Source organism: Netta rufina (genome assembly GCF_964035555.1).
Source record: "Netta rufina genome assembly, chromosome: 4".
NCBI classification, from domain to species: Eukaryota; Metazoa; Chordata; class Aves; order Anseriformes; family Anatidae; genus Netta; species Netta rufina.
In genome coordinates, this window is record NC_140127.1 from 1,379,201 (window position 1) to 1,398,478 (window position 19,278).

General features: G+C 39.1%; 1 protein-coding gene across 1 annotated transcript in view; it reads right to left on the reverse strand.

The window, feature by feature from the left end:
- LOC311208752 (bifunctional heparan sulfate N-deacetylase/N-sulfotransferase 3) overlaps positions 1-19,278 on the reverse strand; it is a gene marked incomplete at both ends in the record, with an annotated part of 68,028 nt that overhangs the window by 23,960 nt on the left and 24,790 nt on the right. The window contains 3 exons of the mRNA XM_084285684.1: positions 7,415-7,543; positions 10,229-10,414; positions 15,591-15,745. Coding sequence (XP_084141810.1) covers positions 7,415-7,543; positions 10,229-10,414; positions 15,591-15,745 — 470 coding nt within the window. The remainder of the gene's footprint in view (positions 1-7,414; positions 7,544-10,228; positions 10,415-15,590; positions 15,746-19,278) is intronic.

Sequence of the window (19,278 nt, forward strand, 5' to 3'; positions counted from 1 at the left end):
ACAGGCAGGAGTGAATGTGTAAGAGATGAAATTCTTGCCTTCCTCACTCACCTGTGACGTGGGATGAGCCTGCTGAGTGGCAGCAGCCTGCAGGAGACATCAGGCTACACTCCCAATAGCGCTGTGGTAGAAAGGCTATAATGACCCCAGCACACTGGGACTCAGGGAGGTACTTGCCCATCAGAGTGCTTCTCAACATATTTGCTGTCTTTGCTGCTTCTTGCAGTTGGTATGATTAAATATGGTAGATGTGGAAAGCAGGACAGAAAGAAATAGAAGATTTGAGCCTGAATACCCTTTGTTTTTGTATTTTTATCTGTAGTTCCAAGGCCTGACTATTCAGCTTGCTCAGGGTCACATTAATATCCAGTAGGTTATGCTGATGCTCATATAAGCCCTGTCATTTTCAGTGCTAAAGGAGATAATTTCTCTCTTGCTGTCAATTAGCTTAGTAACAGTTCTACTCACTGTAACTTGGGAGAGGTAAAAAATAGAGGAAAATAACACTTAGAAGTGAAAGCATATATAGATTACAATTATTTTAAAATCAATCAGGCACAGGGCCTAAACCATTAACAGTTTTCTCTTGATCAGTACTGCTGTAACCTTATTGGGAACACACAGCTGGCTACACATTAATGTCATTGTTGGGCTGTCAACCATTTGAAGGCTTTCACCAAATTTCTCTCCACAGGGCACTTTCCTTTTCCTTCAGATCTGCAAACACACAGTACTTTGTAAGGAAGTGCACATAAGTGCATATAATGCAATTACTGTATTCTGTTCTGTTTGTTTTTCTTGGAGGCAGAAAAGGCATAGAAGATTTTCATGGACTGTTGTTTGCCTTAAACATTCATCTTGTAGGACAGCAAAGCTCCTGATCTTTATCTTCCACAGTTCACAGGAAAAAAACATGGGATGTTTGGCACAGGGTTATGCATACCTTCTACTGATTTAAACTGGTACAGCTTAACTTTTATTGAAAGGAGAGGCGTATAATATTGCTTTGGACCATATCTCTTATGGAAGTTACAGTCTTGTATTAAGAAAAAGTGGGTTCATTAGATTATTTGGATTCTAGAATCAAAATACATCTCCCACATAAGGATTTGAAAACTAAAGCAATTAGATAAACTAAGTGAATAGACTCTAGCGATAAAATCTAGTGAACTGGTAGGAAACAGGTGAGAGATATTGCATTTAATATCGTTGGTCTGTTTCAGAAATTTAATTTTTATTGTTAAAACTTTGTACTTAAGAAAAAAATAAGCTCTTCCATGTTAAAAACAAAACAATGAAACCAGTAAATTGGTCCTGCATTTAGGCTATCCAGTGCTGCATGATGTCTAAACAAGCAGATGGTAGCAGATGTGTATGAGGGAAGTACTGCACAAACTACAGCAGGGAGACATGTGAAAAACAAGCCTCAATTAAAGTCTTCCCTGTTCTTGAGGGTTACATAAAGCATGGAAGTTTATACAGAACTTGTCTTATCAGCTATTACAGCCATGAATATCCGACAGAATTTAATTCTGTAGTTCAAATCTCAGCTAAATTCTTAATGTCAAAAATGTTATCTTGGAGCAAGATCCTGATACAATTCTAATATAAATTCTCATCCTCATTTAATTTCCTATACTCTGTTTTTCTGTTTCAGGACATCTAAAGGGAACTCATTGTTTAAGTTCTTCATGAAATTTCAGCTTTTTTTCATATCTTTTCAAATATAATAAATCTTGATCATTTTGATTTCTCTTCACAGTGGAGTTTTACTTACTGCTTTGTAGTCCTCTTCAGCCAACTGCTTCCAGTTTTACACAAAAGACTGAGTCTGCTGAGGGTATTGGATAAGCTTGGATTTACACAATGTCATTATACATATCTCTGCATTATTTTCCACTCTATTCCTTCCACATAGTGTTAGTGCCTTAAAGAAAAGGAACCTGGATATACTTATCTCACTGATAAGAACGTCAATGGGAAGGAAATAGGAAAAATCCCACTGATTTTACTGTGCAGATCAGCATATTATGGTTATCAATTATTGTATGTTCTATGAAACCAAATACACAAACTCACTCTAAGCAAGTTATTTCAGAGAAATAACTCCATTGTTGTCTGTGTAGCACAGACTAAGGAAAAACATAGTCATGTGTCAACTGAGGCTGCTGGCCATGCAGCCTCTAGGAGGACAAGAACTGTTCAACCTGTTTGTCTTTTTCTCTGTAACCTCCATCAGCCTCATGGGAAAGTTGAGTGGTCCTTTACTTTGAGCTCTGTGTGATTGTCAATGTTCACCTGGCAGTAGCTGCTCTAATACCTAATTTCTAATAGCTGCTCCCACAGGAGAACATGTACATCATTAGCAGAAATGCGGGAATATGCAGTGCTCTCTTTAGCAGAATCCTGATAAAGGACATTTAATGGAAATCTGTTTTATCCAAAAACTTCACTGAATATTGCAGACAGAGATAGATAAAACTGAAGTCACTGAAGATTCTAACAAGTGTGTCAAGCAAAATGCTCGCTAGATGTTTTAACATCAGTACAGATTCCTAATTCACTTAAATTTGCTGACTTAAATTTTGCAGAAGTTATTTGGGAATTATTTTGGAACATTTCTGGTGCAGCTAATGCAAAATAAATAAATCGATAAAGAAATAATATTTTCTTTGTAAGGGGATGCCATATTTCACAAAACTAGCAGTAAGCTTTATTTACTCTGGGATACCCAGTTAAGCATAGCAAAGATAGAACATTAAATGTTCAAACATTTCAAAATGAAGCTAAAATGAAAATGTATGCTTAATTCGGTCTCCTTTTAATTGACAGGATCACCTCTCCCTGTGTTTCTCTTAATGTGGTATCAATACCACTTAAAAGTAGGTTATACCTCTTTATTTCCAACTGTTTGCACTGACATCCAGGCTCTTCCCTATAAGAGTTTACTAAGCAGTGGGAACAAGGAGAAAAACATCTTTGTGCTTTCACGTGCAACCAATGCTACTCAGAAAGTAAAAATGGAGAAGAAAAAAAAGTAACAAAGTGAAATAATAGAGCAAAGACAGAAAGCTGTCTTACTGGATAAGGGATTTATGTTCTCACTAAAGACTTCTACAATTCATGTCTTCTTTTTAGCTTTGTTACAGATTTCTCTGGCTAAATTTGTGCAAATCAAATAACATCCCTGTTAGTCAATTATCTAACTGATAAAGTGGGTAAATTAATACCTGTGTACTAATAATACAGTACTGCTGAAGGCTTCCCCCCCCCCCCTTTTCCCCCTTTTTTTTTTTTTGGTGGGGTGTAAAACATTTTGTGCAAGATCTTGACAATACTTCGTAAGGTTGCTAGTCTGAACCTGGGTAGCAACCCTGTGAAGCGTGTCAAGATTGGGGGAAGTACTGAGCACAGGGATCAGGGCCGGGTGGAGCACTGCATCACAACCAGTGCCACAAAAAAAGAACAGAGAGTCTTAGTGATCGGAAACTCCTTGCTGAGGCGCACTGAGGCTCCCATTTGTCGCCCAGATAACCTATCCAGAGAGGTGTGCTGTCTTCCTGGGGCACGTGTCAGAAACGTTAGGAAGGCTCTGCCACAGCTCATTAAACCGGAGGATTACTACCCTCTTGTTGTCATTCAGGTTGGATCCGGGAAGCTGCAACTTTCTTTAACATGAGGAATATTAAAAAGGACTTCGCATCCCTGGGAAGGTTGTTGAAGGGATCAGGGGTGCAGGTAATGTTCTCCTCTGTCCTCCCTCTGGGCGATCAGGACCCAGAAAGGAGGAGGAGAACGGGAAAGGTGAACGACTGGCTGAGGGGGTGGTGACTGGACCAAGGATTTGGGTATTTCGATCTTGGGGCCAAGAGGGCCAAGGGGATCCTGGCATGCATTGAAAGGAGCGTGGACAGCAGGTCAAGGGAGGTGATCCTCCCCCTCTACTCTGCCCTGATCAGGCCTCACCTGGAGTACTGTGTCTGGTTCTGGGCTCCCTGGTACAAAAAAAGACAGGGATCTCCTGGAAAGAGTCCAGTGGAGGGCCACAAAGATGATACGGGGCCTGGAGCATCTTCCCTATGAGGAAAGGATGAGAGACCTGGGTCTGTTCAGCCTGGAGAAGAGAAGACTGAGAGGGGATCTCATCTATGTGTATAAATACCTGAGGTGTGGGAGACAGGCGAATTTGGCCAACCTCTTTTCAGTGGTTTGCAGGAACAGGACAAGGGGTAATGGCCACAAGATAGAGCACAGGAAGTTCCGCACCAACATGTGAAAGAACTTCTTCACGGTGAGGGTGATGGAGCACTGGAAAAGGCTGCCCAGGGAGGTTGTGGAGTCTCCTTCTCTGGAGATATTCAAGGCCCATCTGGATGCCTACCTGGGCAGCCTGCTCTGAGGAACCTGCGTTGGCAGGGGGGTTGGACCCGATGATCTTTTGAGGTCCCTTCCAACCCCTTCAATTCTGTGATTCTGTGATATAGTATGAACTTGCCTAAGGGCTGCTGTAGTCAGCAAGATCTATAACAGAAGACAGACATACCAAACATTACTGGAAAAGTGGATAGCATGTTATAGTACTATTTAGTCTCTTTTTCAGCTTGGTGACACTTCAGCATTCTGAATGCTTTACGAACACAATGGTATAGCTGTCACAATCTTTTTACAACCACTATGAGATCACAACTTAACCAGCAGTGTGTGCATATAAATGCATACCAAATAAATACAGCTTACAGACAAGATTAGCTACTCCAGCAAACCAATTCTTATTTCCTAGATAAAATATTACCAGTAGAGAGTGTCTGCAGAGCAGGATTTCCTGTGGAGACTGATGCTCTTCTTACCTGCAGGACCTCTGACTATAGAATGACCTGGGAAAATGGCAGTAATACTGGTTCTCATGTCAAAAGCATACACACTCACATATGGTTTAGTGCTTTTTTGTGGTTTATACTGCAGTTTGTGGTTGATTCTAGCATACTATAGGGAAGCAGAGCCTCTCTTGTGAATAGCTACCATTACACAACCAGACAGCAAAGGAAATTTGGATTTTATTCTAAGGGACATTTATTTCTGTATAGGGCACTTATTTCCTAAAGCCAGTCTAAAAACTTATACCTCAAACTATATTCACTTAATATTAGCAATCCAAAATGAATGTGTAAGCGTAATGAAGTCCTTTGTTAAGATTTACATTTAATTTACACCTGCACTTTCATTTTTTTTGAAACTAAATATTTATTTACTCTTGAGATTATATGGCTGACAGCGTAATAATTCCTGGGTAGTGTTTCTACTTCATATGTTTTGCATCAGTGAGCAATAATATTTAAAAAATGCCTTGTAATGGAATTTTTGCATCCTCTGAAAGTCTGGATGTTTCATGTGAATTTATTCAGAAAGGAATCCCAGCAATTTTAATGAAACACAGGAAAGCCTATGAAACGCAATATGCCACTACATAACTTGACAAATGCCTAAAACCTTGACTTATGAATTGCGGTACAAATATATGTAATACTTAAATAAAAAACAACCATTCAAAAAAAAAAACCACAAACAAAACCACCACAAACAAACAAAACAAAACAAACAAAAACCCAATTTTTAAATTGATTACCTGCCAGGCTAATGTTTACAACCTTAAGAACTGTTTATATGTGCATATTTACAATGCAATGCATCATCTTTTTAAAGGCAGTGCTTAAAAGGATTGCAGTAATTTGTTTTGGCCATATTTTGGCCAGATATTCATTTACAGTTGTATTTATAAAATATTGCATTTAACATCTATTCTTGTAGCCTGCACTGTTTTGGGGATAACGTATTTCTCAGAACTATCTGATCATGCAGTCTACGTTGCAATGCACAAATCGAAGATCCCATAACAGTATCTAGAAAGACATTTCTGTACACACTTTCAAGTATGTAAGGCAGGATGTTGAAATATGTATGATCTATATCAATAATCATGATTGTTTTACTGTTTCTCTTCCCCTCTCTTCACTTCATTCTCTTAATTTGAAGGGGCTATGCCTCAAGCAACCATAGTAAATTTTGCTGTTTCACTGCTGTTTTAAGACAGTAAAACAGCTTTTTTGCTAAGTTGTGGCTGTGTTTCCAACACAGAATACAATTTGTTCTAACTCAGAGTGTTACAATATGGTTTCCTCAAAGTCTCATTTGTTGAGCTAGAAACTCTTAGTATCTACACATTGCCAAAGCACCGCTAAGTTGCCAATAAATTCCATCTAAAGAATTCTCCAGGTTTCACCTCTGTTTATGTGCCTTACCTGACATGATATATATCGTCAAAGTTAGGACTGGGATTACTGCCATCCCCTAGCAGGGAGACCAGATGTGTGCTGAGGAAGTTTTTATTTCCTAAGTTTGCTATGTGAACATGAAAACAAAGGAGAACAAAACACATTAACTACTCTTAGAAAATCAAAATGATAGCCTTGAATAAGTTGAGTCTTGGAAAAAAAGACCTGCATATAAATAGGTAAGGTAGCTGGCAGTAGTTTGTTTCCTTTGGACTTGCATTGAATTATGGAAGATTAAGAAATGGCACAAAAATACTTCGGCAATTGTTTCAAAGAATTTGAGTGTAAATATGTTCTTTTCTCTTTGGATGTTCTAGAAAACCCAGCCCTAGTGATTAAATTTGTATAAAACAGGTACAGTAAAATTTATTTACATGTTTCTGCTACAAAACAGCTTCTGCCATTATTCCTTTTAATTTCAGTTCATTTGAAAGTTGGATGAAAAAAATCACTAGAAGTTTGTCTGAAAGGTCAGTTTGGATGCAACTAACCTAATTTGGTGCCATTTTGAAGTACTGTACTGTTCTGTTCTAGTTTGTTCTCTATTCTTCCAGGAAAGGCAAATGAAAGGTTAAATAGACATATTAACTCTGTGGTTCATTTACTTGACCTCTTCTTTGAAGCTATTATAAATCAGCAACGGAACATTCTCAAAACAGGTTTAAGTGCAAGCACTTCTTGCTCGCAACCCTCTCAAACCAATGGATGTTCCCAACCTGTTTGTGAATTCTGAAGAGCAGGATAATCAACGTTACCTGAAGTACTTGTTTCATGGTAATACAGTTCTTAATGCTTGAGTTCTCTTAAAAAATACACTTCAGAGTTCTTTCATGCAAAAAGAAAATCAGAACAAGAAAGGCTTCTACTACTACATTACTAACAAAACAGTATTCAAGAAAAAGTTGAGATTATCTTTGTACAACAGATCATATATAATATTAATCTTAAATTCATCAATTAAAAAGACAGAAGAGCTTACACGATCATTACTAGTTGGAGAACCAGTTCTGATTATCCTTGAAGCATTAGTTCAGTTCTCCTTTAATTATTTTTCTAAAATCACTTCAAAATTACACTGTACTTACTGGATTGAGAACCACTGTGAAGAACAATTCCCCACCTTGAATACTTTTGTCTAGTTCCTTTGGGCCTCCAGGATATTCTTTATAGAAAATAGTGTGGGTGAATAAGCCACAAGTTTGCCTAGGAAGCACCTGAATTTGTGAAAAACAAAACAAAACAAAAATGTTTATACTTTCTATGAGATAGTAAAAGCCAGCTGAGTAATACAAGTGATCGTGTTCCTTTGTAATAACTACTGTGTAGATTTGGCATTGCAACATGGTTCCAAAAGTCAACAGTGATGTAGTTTCATTAATATACTGACAGATCAATAAATAGTGCTCACAGAAAGAGACAAGGTTTTTATTATCAGTTAAATCAGGTAGTCCAAAAATTCATCACACTTTGTTTGAAACTGGAGATTGATGTCAATAGCTGTTACAATTCAGCAACCTCCTCAAACCAATTCTGTCCATTATACCTGGTCCTAATATCATATATTCGAAGTTCATCAAAGATTTCAAGTCATTAAAAAAAACACAGAAATGTAATCTGAAATATCAATCTATTTTGTATTTATTAGTTCCAACTTTTATTTAAGAGATAGATTTAGATGATCCTTGAGGTCCCTTCCAACCCAAACCCTTCTATGATTCTATGATTTTCTGTAAATTTCAACTGGAATTTGAAAGTCTTTTGGCTTAGTCACTGTGACCAATAGAACGTCTCTGCTGATGTGATGATTTTTATTGGAAATGCTCACGTTATAAAAATATGTGCTTCTCATTCAAGTGTGCTGGCTTCGTAAGACGAGTTGCAATAAAAAAAGTAGCATAAAAAAGCATGTATTTTTAAAAACAGTCAAAGAAAAAATCTTTTGAATAAGCAAAACCAATAAATGTATTTTGGATTTCCAGTAAAACTTCAGAATGTTTTCTATCAATTTCAGAAAATAAATCGCTGGGGAGTATTTCAATTATGGCTATTTTTATGGAAATTCAACAGCTGAATATTGATTTTCATGTATAATTCTTAAACTGAGACTGTTCTGAAATATTTTAGTCCAATTTAGGTCATTTATTATAAAATAGGTTAAACTTTTAAAACATGCAAATCCCTTAATTGGTGGGTTTTTACTCTTTTTTTTTTTCTTGCAGATACATTTCTCAACATCTTTTAGTGTTGTACAGAAAGCTGTCGCTATAGATCATAAATTCTGTGTTTTCATAAGCTGTATGGAATTTGCGTGTTTGCTATAAACTTGCATATGCTTTTTTAAAACCTTCAGATGATGAAATATGAGAACATTTCTTCACTGAGACAGGGAATGAAGCTGTAGTGAATGGAAAATGCTCTGTCAAATCTTACACAACAATTTTATTACTGCATGCGTATTCATCACTATAAGCCTGCAGACGTAAAATATTTATGTGTTTGCCCTGGAGAACTGAAAGCTTGAGACTCCTAGAACAGGTGGCTTTATATGACTTCTCTTAGTAAATTGATGTTTGGCCGCAGTGTCCATTCTTTCAAAGCTTATGTTAAATCTCATTATGTATATTCAAATGGCATGTTTTTACAAAAAGTTATGAAAGAGATTTCTGGAGATTCTCAATCAATCTTATACAAATACTTTACACCCCTGAGCACAACCAAAACCCATTATTTACATGCTGCTAATGCTTCGAGGAGAACAAACATTAGATCGAATCTGCTTGGTGTCAGTTTTTTTCCTGGATGTCTGGAGATCATTTCATCTTGCTTCATCCAAATATAGATCAAAACGTTAAAAGTTTGCCATATTATTATTCTGTTAGAAAAGCGGTATCCATGGGAACTGGAGGACAATACCAGAATTACGTTATAAGCTCAGTGGCAGTCTTGTGCTGAGGCACACAACCCTCCAAAACTGTTGGTGCATCCAGATGTGTAATACAGTACACACTGTAGTATCTTTCCCATTCACCACTTTCCTAAATGCTCCAGAAGAAGCTCAACAACATGCCATCAAGTGTTTTTTCAATTTCTTTTGAAACACTTCTCAGATAATAATGACATCACTTGATTCAGAAATAGCTTAAGTCCTGGTGACCGGGTGGTATTAGTGTAATGCCTTCCACGTCAGCAGTGTACAACACTTTTGGCAAATACCGCTGTCAGTGAGCTAAACTATGAATTATGTAATACAGAAAAATGTGTGCGATTTGATTTGTAGCTGCATCAACTGCGCAGTTTCACAGCCTGAGGGGAAGTCTTCCTTCCCTCACCATTCTAGGTGTTAGCCTTGCATCCAGACAGATCACCTGGGCCCAGAACCTAGGTGAGGGGTTAAATCACAGTGCAAAGCACAGTTCACGTTTCTGTACATCAAGAAGGAAAACGAGGGCAACTGTGCATGGTTCATATGGAGGATAAAATATTTATGCATAAAGATCCAGATTTTCAGATGGCATAAACTGGCAAAGCTCTTCCGCAGTTAATGGTACTATGCAAATTTAAAACCTGCTAAAAATCTAACTCATAATATTCTGTTAAAAGATGCAAAGTAGACTTTTTCGTGAGCTCTCTGAACCAGTACTTAACAGTAGGAACAGAACAGTTAACAGCCTGTTAACTGTTAACAGCAAGGTTCCTGGAGGCCACCTCCCTCAGCAATAACATCAGCAACAGACTGGTTTTAATTAACAAGATACTGTCAAATATATCTTGCTACTTATGCAAAGCAGTATGTGCTTCTCACAAAGTGAACTTTCAGGATAACATGCTTTTTCAACTTAAAAATAAATAGTTTGTAAAATGGTAGACTCTTTGTAACATGGACAACAAATACAACTCACCATGATATTTTTGTGGATGAAGCCTCTTCTATACCTTGCAGGTTTCAGATGAGGGTATTCTTCTGTGCTGGTAACTCTGATATTCCAGACCTTTTTCCAGGCATCATAAAGTTGAACATGCACTGGATAGACCCCTGAATGGTGTGGAGCCACTGCATAGCCCATGTCAGTTGGAATACCATGTTCCTAAAACAGAACAGAACAACTTTCAAAAATTTAAGAAACTTCACGTTTGGGCATTTTGCAAATTCTTTGATTGTGGAAGATCGAGAACAAGTCTGAAATACAAATAATGGTGACATTAAAATATGAGGTATAAAAGGGAGATGAAGGCAGAATAGTGAAGATAAAACACAGGATTTTAATACATAAGGCCTTTTAAAAATATTTCTATTAGTATGTAGGAAAAAGTAATACAAATGTATTTTATGTTGATTTCTTTAATCAATACATTATTCACCGCTGCATTCTTTCAAGTTCTTAAAAGGAAATATGCTCACAAACTAAGAATTCAGAAAAAACTACTGGCACATATGCAACAAAAACAGCTAGCATTTGGCATTTAAAATTAAGAAAAAAAAAAGTGATATCCACTACATTTCCCTACACAATTACTTAGTTGAATTTCACAGAGGATCACCAGATTTCCCTTCTAGTCCAACGAAGTATAAACCATATTCAAAAATAAAAATCTTAACTATTTTTGTATTGTTTTAAAAAAGAAGAAAAATTAGCCACTTGTAAAATCCTGAAGATAACAGGCAGATGTTCTAGATTATCTCCTTTTGTAGCGTATCTTTTGTTTTTGCAGATTTCTATCATTTATCTTGTTTACATACTCATCTTGCCAGTATTACTTTATCTAGAAATTCAGTTTCTACTCTCTTCTTTCTGGTTTCCAATGTACTCTAATGAGTTCTGACACTTTATCTGTTTTCTTTCAGGTTACTTTTCAAAAGACAGAATACAGCAGATATTTCTGTGATATCTGGTTAGTACAACATAGGATGTTGTTGTGGTGGAATGATTTAGAAAAACTGCCTTTTGCACAACCGTTGCATTAGGTTTAAGAGCTTTTTAGATTGTTTATATTTGTATCATCTTCATCACATTTTAAAATTACACTTTGTGTGCCAAGATAAGATATGGTTGATACCTGGGTTCCTTCCATTACATAAACCAGTTATTAAGGAATCTGAAAAACTCTAAGTCTTCTCTTAACGAAAAGTGGGTTCATGACATTTGTAAAATAATCCTTCTTCATCTTTTCTGGAGGACTAGACTACTGCGTGAGATCAAGTGTACTGGATGGACAGGACAACAAAGATGAGGAAAACAGGGTAGACTAAAAACCGGTGTGCTGAAAAACATGGGAATTTTCCCAATTTTTATACAAGGGATTTAACATAAAAGGAGATCAGGTAGAAATGAAAGAAGTTTTTTCCAACCAGAAGGAAAAGCCTGAGCAGGAAGTGAATTCTGTAGGAAGTGCTAATAACACACTGTGAGGATTGTTAACAGATCCCACACAATACAGTGAGGAAGAGAACGCAAGAAGAGACGTTCTTCATCTGCCTACATTTGAAAAGTTCCTGTGCTGCTTGAAGTATAGAATATGCACAGCCTTATTTGTTTGCACCACCACGTGGTCACAAAGGTTTGGTACATAAACCCACGAGGATGACCCCTGGGAGGTATGCTTAAGCAAATGGGAATACTGGTATTCGGAATGAGTCATTCACATTTTTGGTAAGAAGGTTAAGTGCTTGCTAATTTTCTGAGCCATCTGGGTCTCAAGAAATAAAAATCTAAAAGGTAACTTCCTCTGAGAACTAGCACAGGAGCAATAGCATCAGACAGTTGTCTCCATCTATAGGTTTAGTTCTCTCGCTGTAAGGACATCCATTCTGCCCTTTGATAATAAGGCTTCCATACTCAAATTTTCTTTACCTACTCAGAAGTGATGTGTAAGCAGATTATTACATGGAAGTCCACGTTACAGCAATAAATATACATGTACATAAGGACTGTAACACGCTTAACAAACTGCTATCGCTTTGACCACATACAGTAATTTAAATACCCAAGTAGTTTACACAAAAGCCACAATATTTTTTAAATCACACCTATTGCACCCACTGTGTTTCCAGACACATCATAGAAAGCAGCAGCACTGTGTTGGGGTTTTTGACACCAAAATCTGGATAGCTACCCACTCCTTCCTTCCCAAGTGCTGTAAGAGATTTTTTCCTCTACTTCCACTAGTATAATGATGTAAAATTAGTGTGTGCTTTGCTTTCCAGAACAGTGAATCTCTTGAATTTTGCTGTAGTTTTCATCGCAGATCTCTTATGGAGAAGCTCTTCAACCTAAACTTAGCAGCTACCTCTTCCTTACCACAGGGGTAAATCCTCTTTGTGTCACAAGTATCATTAAGTGCATATAGGGTTAAAATTGCATGGTTTTGTACCCATATGTGGGTATATGTTGTTCATGTACAAATGAAGACACACCTATGCATTCGTAATGTCTGCCATTTGTGCTAAGGTTAAACATTGAGTCCTCAATATGAGACGTTATCGGTTATATGTAAGATATTACAACTTTATTAAAAGCTCAGAACAAAGCAAACTCATGAAAGGCAGCGTTTGCTTCTGCTCCAGAAGAACATGAGAAAGAAGACTTAAAAGATATGAAGCCTTCAAGGGAAGAAAGGCAATTTTTCCTAATTTAAGGGTTACTTTGAACCTAGTGTAATGGTGTGTGTAAAGGCACATACCATCTACTCTCATTGGAGAATCCTGAATTTTTAATATTTAAAATACTGGCATAATTACCATTTATCTGTGGTAATTCATGGCACGCTAGGAACACATAATGGAACATAAGATTTTATTGCCCCAAGGTTGGTGTAGCCTTTGCCTCGCTGCTCCTTGATAAGATCCAGGCACCCGATCACACTACACCCATGGAGGATATCGTCTGTGGCTCTGCAGCTGGGGTGCTGCATGCATAATGTGCCAAAGTAGGAATGAGCAAGATCTGTCCTATGGCTTTCAGTACTTGGGGAGATGAAGAACAGCTACACAACCCGTTACACAGCTTTACACTATTTAATTCCATCATCAATATTTAAATTCCTCTTCCTTTTATCTTAATCTCGTCTACTTCATTCAAGCATGCATAAACATCAGAAAGAATAATCTTTATAGAACACAAGAAATTGCATTCTCTAATGTCTCATTTAATCTTCCTCATTCAGCTCTAAACAAATGTCTGAATTTCAAGTTTTCTTTTTTCCCCCACAGGTTTTACAATATGCTGTAATAAATAGGTAATCAAAATCTTTCATTCTAATTATGAGCCTATCATCTTCAATGTATTAGTGCCTCCATTACTTTTCAGTCACTAATGCCCAAGTTGAGCATTTCACATGCATTGTATACGTTTTTTTTTTGGATAAATTATATGATTTGCCTCCTCATTTATCTCTTCTCTATTGAGAACACTCACGTATTATCAGTTTATTTCATAGGAGTACTTCTGAGCTCCTTGTCTTCCAAATAAAATCCTTAAATAGCTAGTCATTCTCTACATAGCAATTTTACAGCTTCAGAACACCTGGTAGTACACCTATACGCAACAAAAGCCAACTTGTACTTACAATGGACACAATTAATGGGGGAAACTGCATCTGGTGTAGTCAGAGTGGTCTGAACATGTATTTTTTGCATTAATCAAAAATGCAAGTCACTGTAAAAGTGATCTTCACAGTTACCTAACAGAAAAGACAGTACCGGATTATTAAAATTGTATAAAAAGCTGTAAAAACAAGGAGGTTTGGTGTGAATTATTTTTCTAAAATGTATATTCTCCAAAAGGATGAGAACAGTGTTTCCCTGAGCTATTTTACCATGTGTGTGCCCTGTAGGTGAACACAGCTGTTTACAACTCCCTTAGGTTAGCTCTGGTGAAGTGCTCTATCAATGGGCTGAGGAGCCCCCCAGCTGTTCTGCTGGAAGGATTACTTAACACAACCTCATGCCTCTGGAGTTCCCTTAGTAAAGTAGTGCAAGATCTGTGGGAGAGCTACTTCACTTGAAGTCCAAACCTGGGGACTATTATGCTTCTGCGGCAGAGTAGACCTTCCTCTTCTCTCACATCTCCTGTGCAGTTACACTAACTTCTAAGAGAGGTACCTTCTTCAACAGTGATGGGAGCAGGGAGGAAAATGGAATGTTTACAGAGCAATGGGGAGGAAGGAACCACAGTGGCCATATTACTCCTTGCTAGCACACAGAGCCTACCCAGCATTCAGGAGCTTTTCCAGAAACTGTCATTCCATGGTTACCAGTTTTGGTAATTTTCCTTCATTTTACTTAATCTATAATTTTGATCCCCCAAATAATACCTCACTTCAGTGTGCTTTATATAACTGCCTTTTTCTGGTATTTGCTTCCTCTTCTACCATGTTATCTAGTTTTCTTGCACATGGCAGAAATAATTTAGTCCCCAGAATACTTTTAAATGCTGAAACCAGTCTTTTCAAATAAGTTTAAGTAATAAGGTATATTTATAATCAAATATAATTTAAATTTAGCATCTTCCATTTATCCAAACAAGTAATACACTGTATTACATATGGATGTTATGGTTTGGTTTTACTGTATGCAATTAATTGTTGAGAAGAGATTAGGATGCTTTTTTTAGTATCAGTAGGCCTAAGGATCTGATTTTATTTTTTCTTCTGCTCTCACTGAAGCTTTTTCCAGAACTTTGCTGTAAATAAATAATTAGTAATGGCAATGGCTTTCAAAACAAGTTTTGATAAAAGTTGGTCTAAAGGGAATATATGAGATGGTATTAGATATCACCACAGAAAAGCATCTTTGAAAAAGTGGCACACTTCACTAATTTTAACATGCAGTGTTTTCACAGTCATTTGATGTGTTCTGGCAAGAGTATTTATTCTAATCAAGATTTTTTTTTTCCCTAATCCAAACAAGAGGTTATTTGGACAAAATTCTATTGAGAAGAAATCTGCACTAGAATATTCTTTTTTTTTAATGCACCTTTCCAAGACTCGAAAACAGTCATTCTTCACTCTGAAACATTTTTTCTTTTCTTTTTTCTTTTTTTTAAATAAATACAAACTCAAATTTTTAATTGAGAAGGAAATTCAAACTGTAGAGAAACATAACTTTTATACCACAAAGTGACTGTGAAAATCACTTTATCAAAGATTTCTTTTTTCTATTCATTGGGATTAAAGTAAATTCTACAAGCACTGATTTTCTTACAGAATAGAAAAAGTGCTTTCTGAACGATCAAATTCAATATAAAATGTAAAAATATTACTTACTAAGGCAAATTTTTTGTTGAGGATCATCTGCTCTACCAATGATGATTCATTGTGGAAAAGATGAGGCTGCATGTGACTCCACATATGGGGAAACCACCAAAACTCATCCACAGACCTCAACAACAGGTCATCGCCTTCATCTTCCTCTTCAGTGCCTGCAAAAAAAAACAAAAAATCTTGAAGTATAGCTTCTACTTATATTATATTATTACAAATACTTGGAAAAGAAGGAAATTGGCAAAATAAAGTTTGACTGTTGAAATTACTAAGAATTTTAAATGTTTCCAAGTATATATTCCCTTTCCTGCAATAACCATACTTAGGTAAAAGACTGAGTCCCATTTCCATGGCATCTTGAATGTATGGCACAACGTTGTTCACAGAATCACAGAATTTCTAGGTTGGAAGAGACCTCAAGATCATCGAGTCCAACCTCTGACCTAACACTAACAGTCCCCACTAAACCATATCCCTAAGCTCTACATCTAAACGTCTTTTAAAGACTTCCAGGGATGGTGACTCCACCACTTCCCTGGGCAGCCTGTTCCAATGCCTAACAACCCTTTTGGTAAAGAAGTTCTTCCTAACATCCAACCTAAACCTCTCCTGGTGCAACTTAAGCCCATTCCCCCTCGTCCTGTCACCAGGCACGTGGGAGAACAGACCAATCCCCACTTCGCTACAGCCTCCCTTGAGGTACCTATAGAGAGCGATAAGGTCGCCCCTGAGCCTCCTCTCCTCCAGGCTGAACAAGCCCAGCTCCCTCAGCCGCTCCTCGTAGGACTTGTTCTCCAGGCCCCTCACCAGCTTCGTCGCCCTTCTCTGGACCTGCTCAAGCACCTCGATGTCCTTCTTGTAGCGAGGGGCCCAAAACTGAACACAGTACTCGAGGTGCGGCCTCACCAGAGCCGAGTACAGGGGGATGATCACCTCCCTAGCCCTGCTGGCCACACTGCTTCTTATGCAAGCCAGGATGCTGTTGGCCTTCTTGGCCACCTGAGCACACTGCTGGCTCATATTCAGCCGACTATCAGCCATCACTCCCAGGTCCTTCTCTGCCTGGCAGCTCTCCAACCACTCATCTCCCAGCCTGTAGCTCTGCTTGGGGTTATTGCGCCCCAGGTGGAGGACCCGGCACTTGGCCTTGTAGAACTTCATGCAGTTGGCCTCAGCCCATCGGTGCAGCCTATCCAGATCCTCCTGCAGAGCCTTCCTACCCTCAAGCAGATCGACACATGCGCATAGCTTGGTGTCATCTGCAAACTTACTGAGGGTGCACTCGATGCCCTCATCCAGATCATCGATGAAGATATTAAAGAGGACCGGCCCCAGCACCGAGCCCTGGGGGACGCCACTAGTGACTGGCCTCCAACTGGACTTGACTCTGTTCACCACGACTCTTTGGGCCCGGCTATCCAGCCAGTTTCTAACCCAACGAAGCGTGCGCCAGTCCAAGCCAAGAGCAGCCAGTTTCTTGAGGAGAATGCTGTGGGAAGACGGTGTCAAAAGCCTTGCTGAAGTCAAGGTAGACCGCATCCACAGCCTTTCCCTCGTCCACCCAGCGCATCACTTTGTCATAGAAGGAGATCAGGTTCGTCAAGCAGGACCTGCCTTTCATAAACCCATGCTGACTGGGCCTGATCGCCTGCTTGCCCTGCAAGTGCCGCATGATGACTCTCAAGAGAATCTGCTCCATGAGCTTCCCTGGCACTGAGGTCAAACTGACAGGCCTGTAGTTTCCTGGGTCTGCCTTCCAGCCCTTCTTGTAGATGGGTGTCACGTTTGCTAGCCGCCAGTCAACTGGGACCTCCCCCAATAGCCAGGACTGTTGATAAATGATGGTAAGATGTTCTCACATTCACATGCGGTAGCAATAACATCAGCAATTAAGGGACAGAAGCAGTGTACAAGACTGTTGTGTACAAGACTGTTTAGTACTGAGGACAAATGAAAATATTGACAACTCTTTTTTGGTATTCTGTATCCAAAAGAAATTCACTCTCCAATTGAATTTCTTTTCCTTTTGTTACCTGCGGTATGTGGAACTAATTTTTCTAGCAGCCTTTTCAGAACGTTATGCAAAACACGGCTGCTTCCTCTTCCCCTGCATTCCAGTTACAACCTTTTTAGGAGTTCCCAGAAATCTGCATCTTTGAAGATAAAGAGTGGCTGGAGCCCACCAAGTTATTCTCAGACCCCAGATCTGTCTTTTCAGGTGCTCTCCCTGCCTGTTCCTAATGATGTGGTGCCCTCGCATAGACCCTGCAGCAATTTCTAACTGGTGTGCTGATTAATAGGAACTACTCAGGCAGCAGTGTGTAGCTGTGTCGTTCCCCTAGACCTCTGATGCTACAGCTACAGGAAGAAATACGACAGCAACAGGGCCTGACCCCGAGCCAGCTGGCCACTTGGATGCTCGTAAATCCTAGCGTGCAAGAGAAGCAGCTGGTCCCAGCTCCCTGCTGGGACTGGCTCCTTGCCTGCACTCCCTGCCAGGGTGCACCCTGGCTCTGCGTCGAGCAGGGGCTGGCCTGGGCCAAGAGCAGTGCAGAGACTGTTCTGGTAACCTGAGAGCCATGACCACTGCCTTCAGCATTCAGCCCTGGGCCTCATCTCTGTGCCAGTTAGCAGAGATTTAGCCTGCATCCCTGACAGCACCTCAGGGCTGGGAAGTACCAGGGCCTAATGAGCTGACAGATCAGGACACCAGCTCTTCCACCTCCAAGCTCAGGTATTTATCCTAGTCCCAATGCACTTTTACTGATAGGCCTGTCAAAGGCAGCTATATTTAAACAAAGCCCTAATGGGATGCCTTATAAAGATTGCATAAGCTAAACTTTGACAACCTATTGCTTAACAAATCTTCATGGCGTGCATATTTGTTACTTGTTCCTACTTCTTCCAAAATAGTCAACACAACTTTACAAATCCTTTTTCTCTCTTAGCATTTTGCAATACCTATTGTCTTTTATTCATTTTTTCAGCCCCTGTGTTTTCTCCATCAGTAAGGTTTTATGCTCATTAACCCTCTAAGCCTATTGCTTTCCCTCATTTCCTTCAACAAACCTTGTCCAACATTCCTTCACTGCTGTGTATTTCCCTTTACCTCAGAGGGAACTAAAGCAATGAAGGAAAAACGTGTGCAAAAGCATGTAATGACGTATCAGTATCTGTTGGATCATCAGATTTTAGGACTCCATGTGGCCCTATGTGATGCTCACATGCTACCAAAGAAAGTGACAGGAGTGGGTAAAGGTTATAAAACAGGCAGGTCAGGGAGAAGAAACTTTTCTTCAAGAAAGGAAGAAAGCCACAGCAGGAGATGGGCTGTAACAGAGCGAGGCTCAGCTCATTCAGTTTACAGCTGGTAACTGGGTCAGTCTGTACTACAAACATGCAATACCTTTGCCAAATCCCGATCAACCAAAAATAGGCAACCCACGTGCATGTTCCCTCCAAAGCATCTGAACTGTCAACTGAGGCAAAAGAAGCAGGCTGGAAAGTACCTTTGCCTGCTGAGAGACTGGCAGGTGACAGGCTTGGTAGCCAGGACCTTTTTGTTGGGCCATTCTAGGCAAGAGAAAGGAGGAAAGGATGGGACTGGATGGAGAAAGTGATGCACTGAATGTGAAAAATTTAAGGCATCTCTGGTCTCTCTGAATTGCGCAGGTGACACCTGGATGGCAGG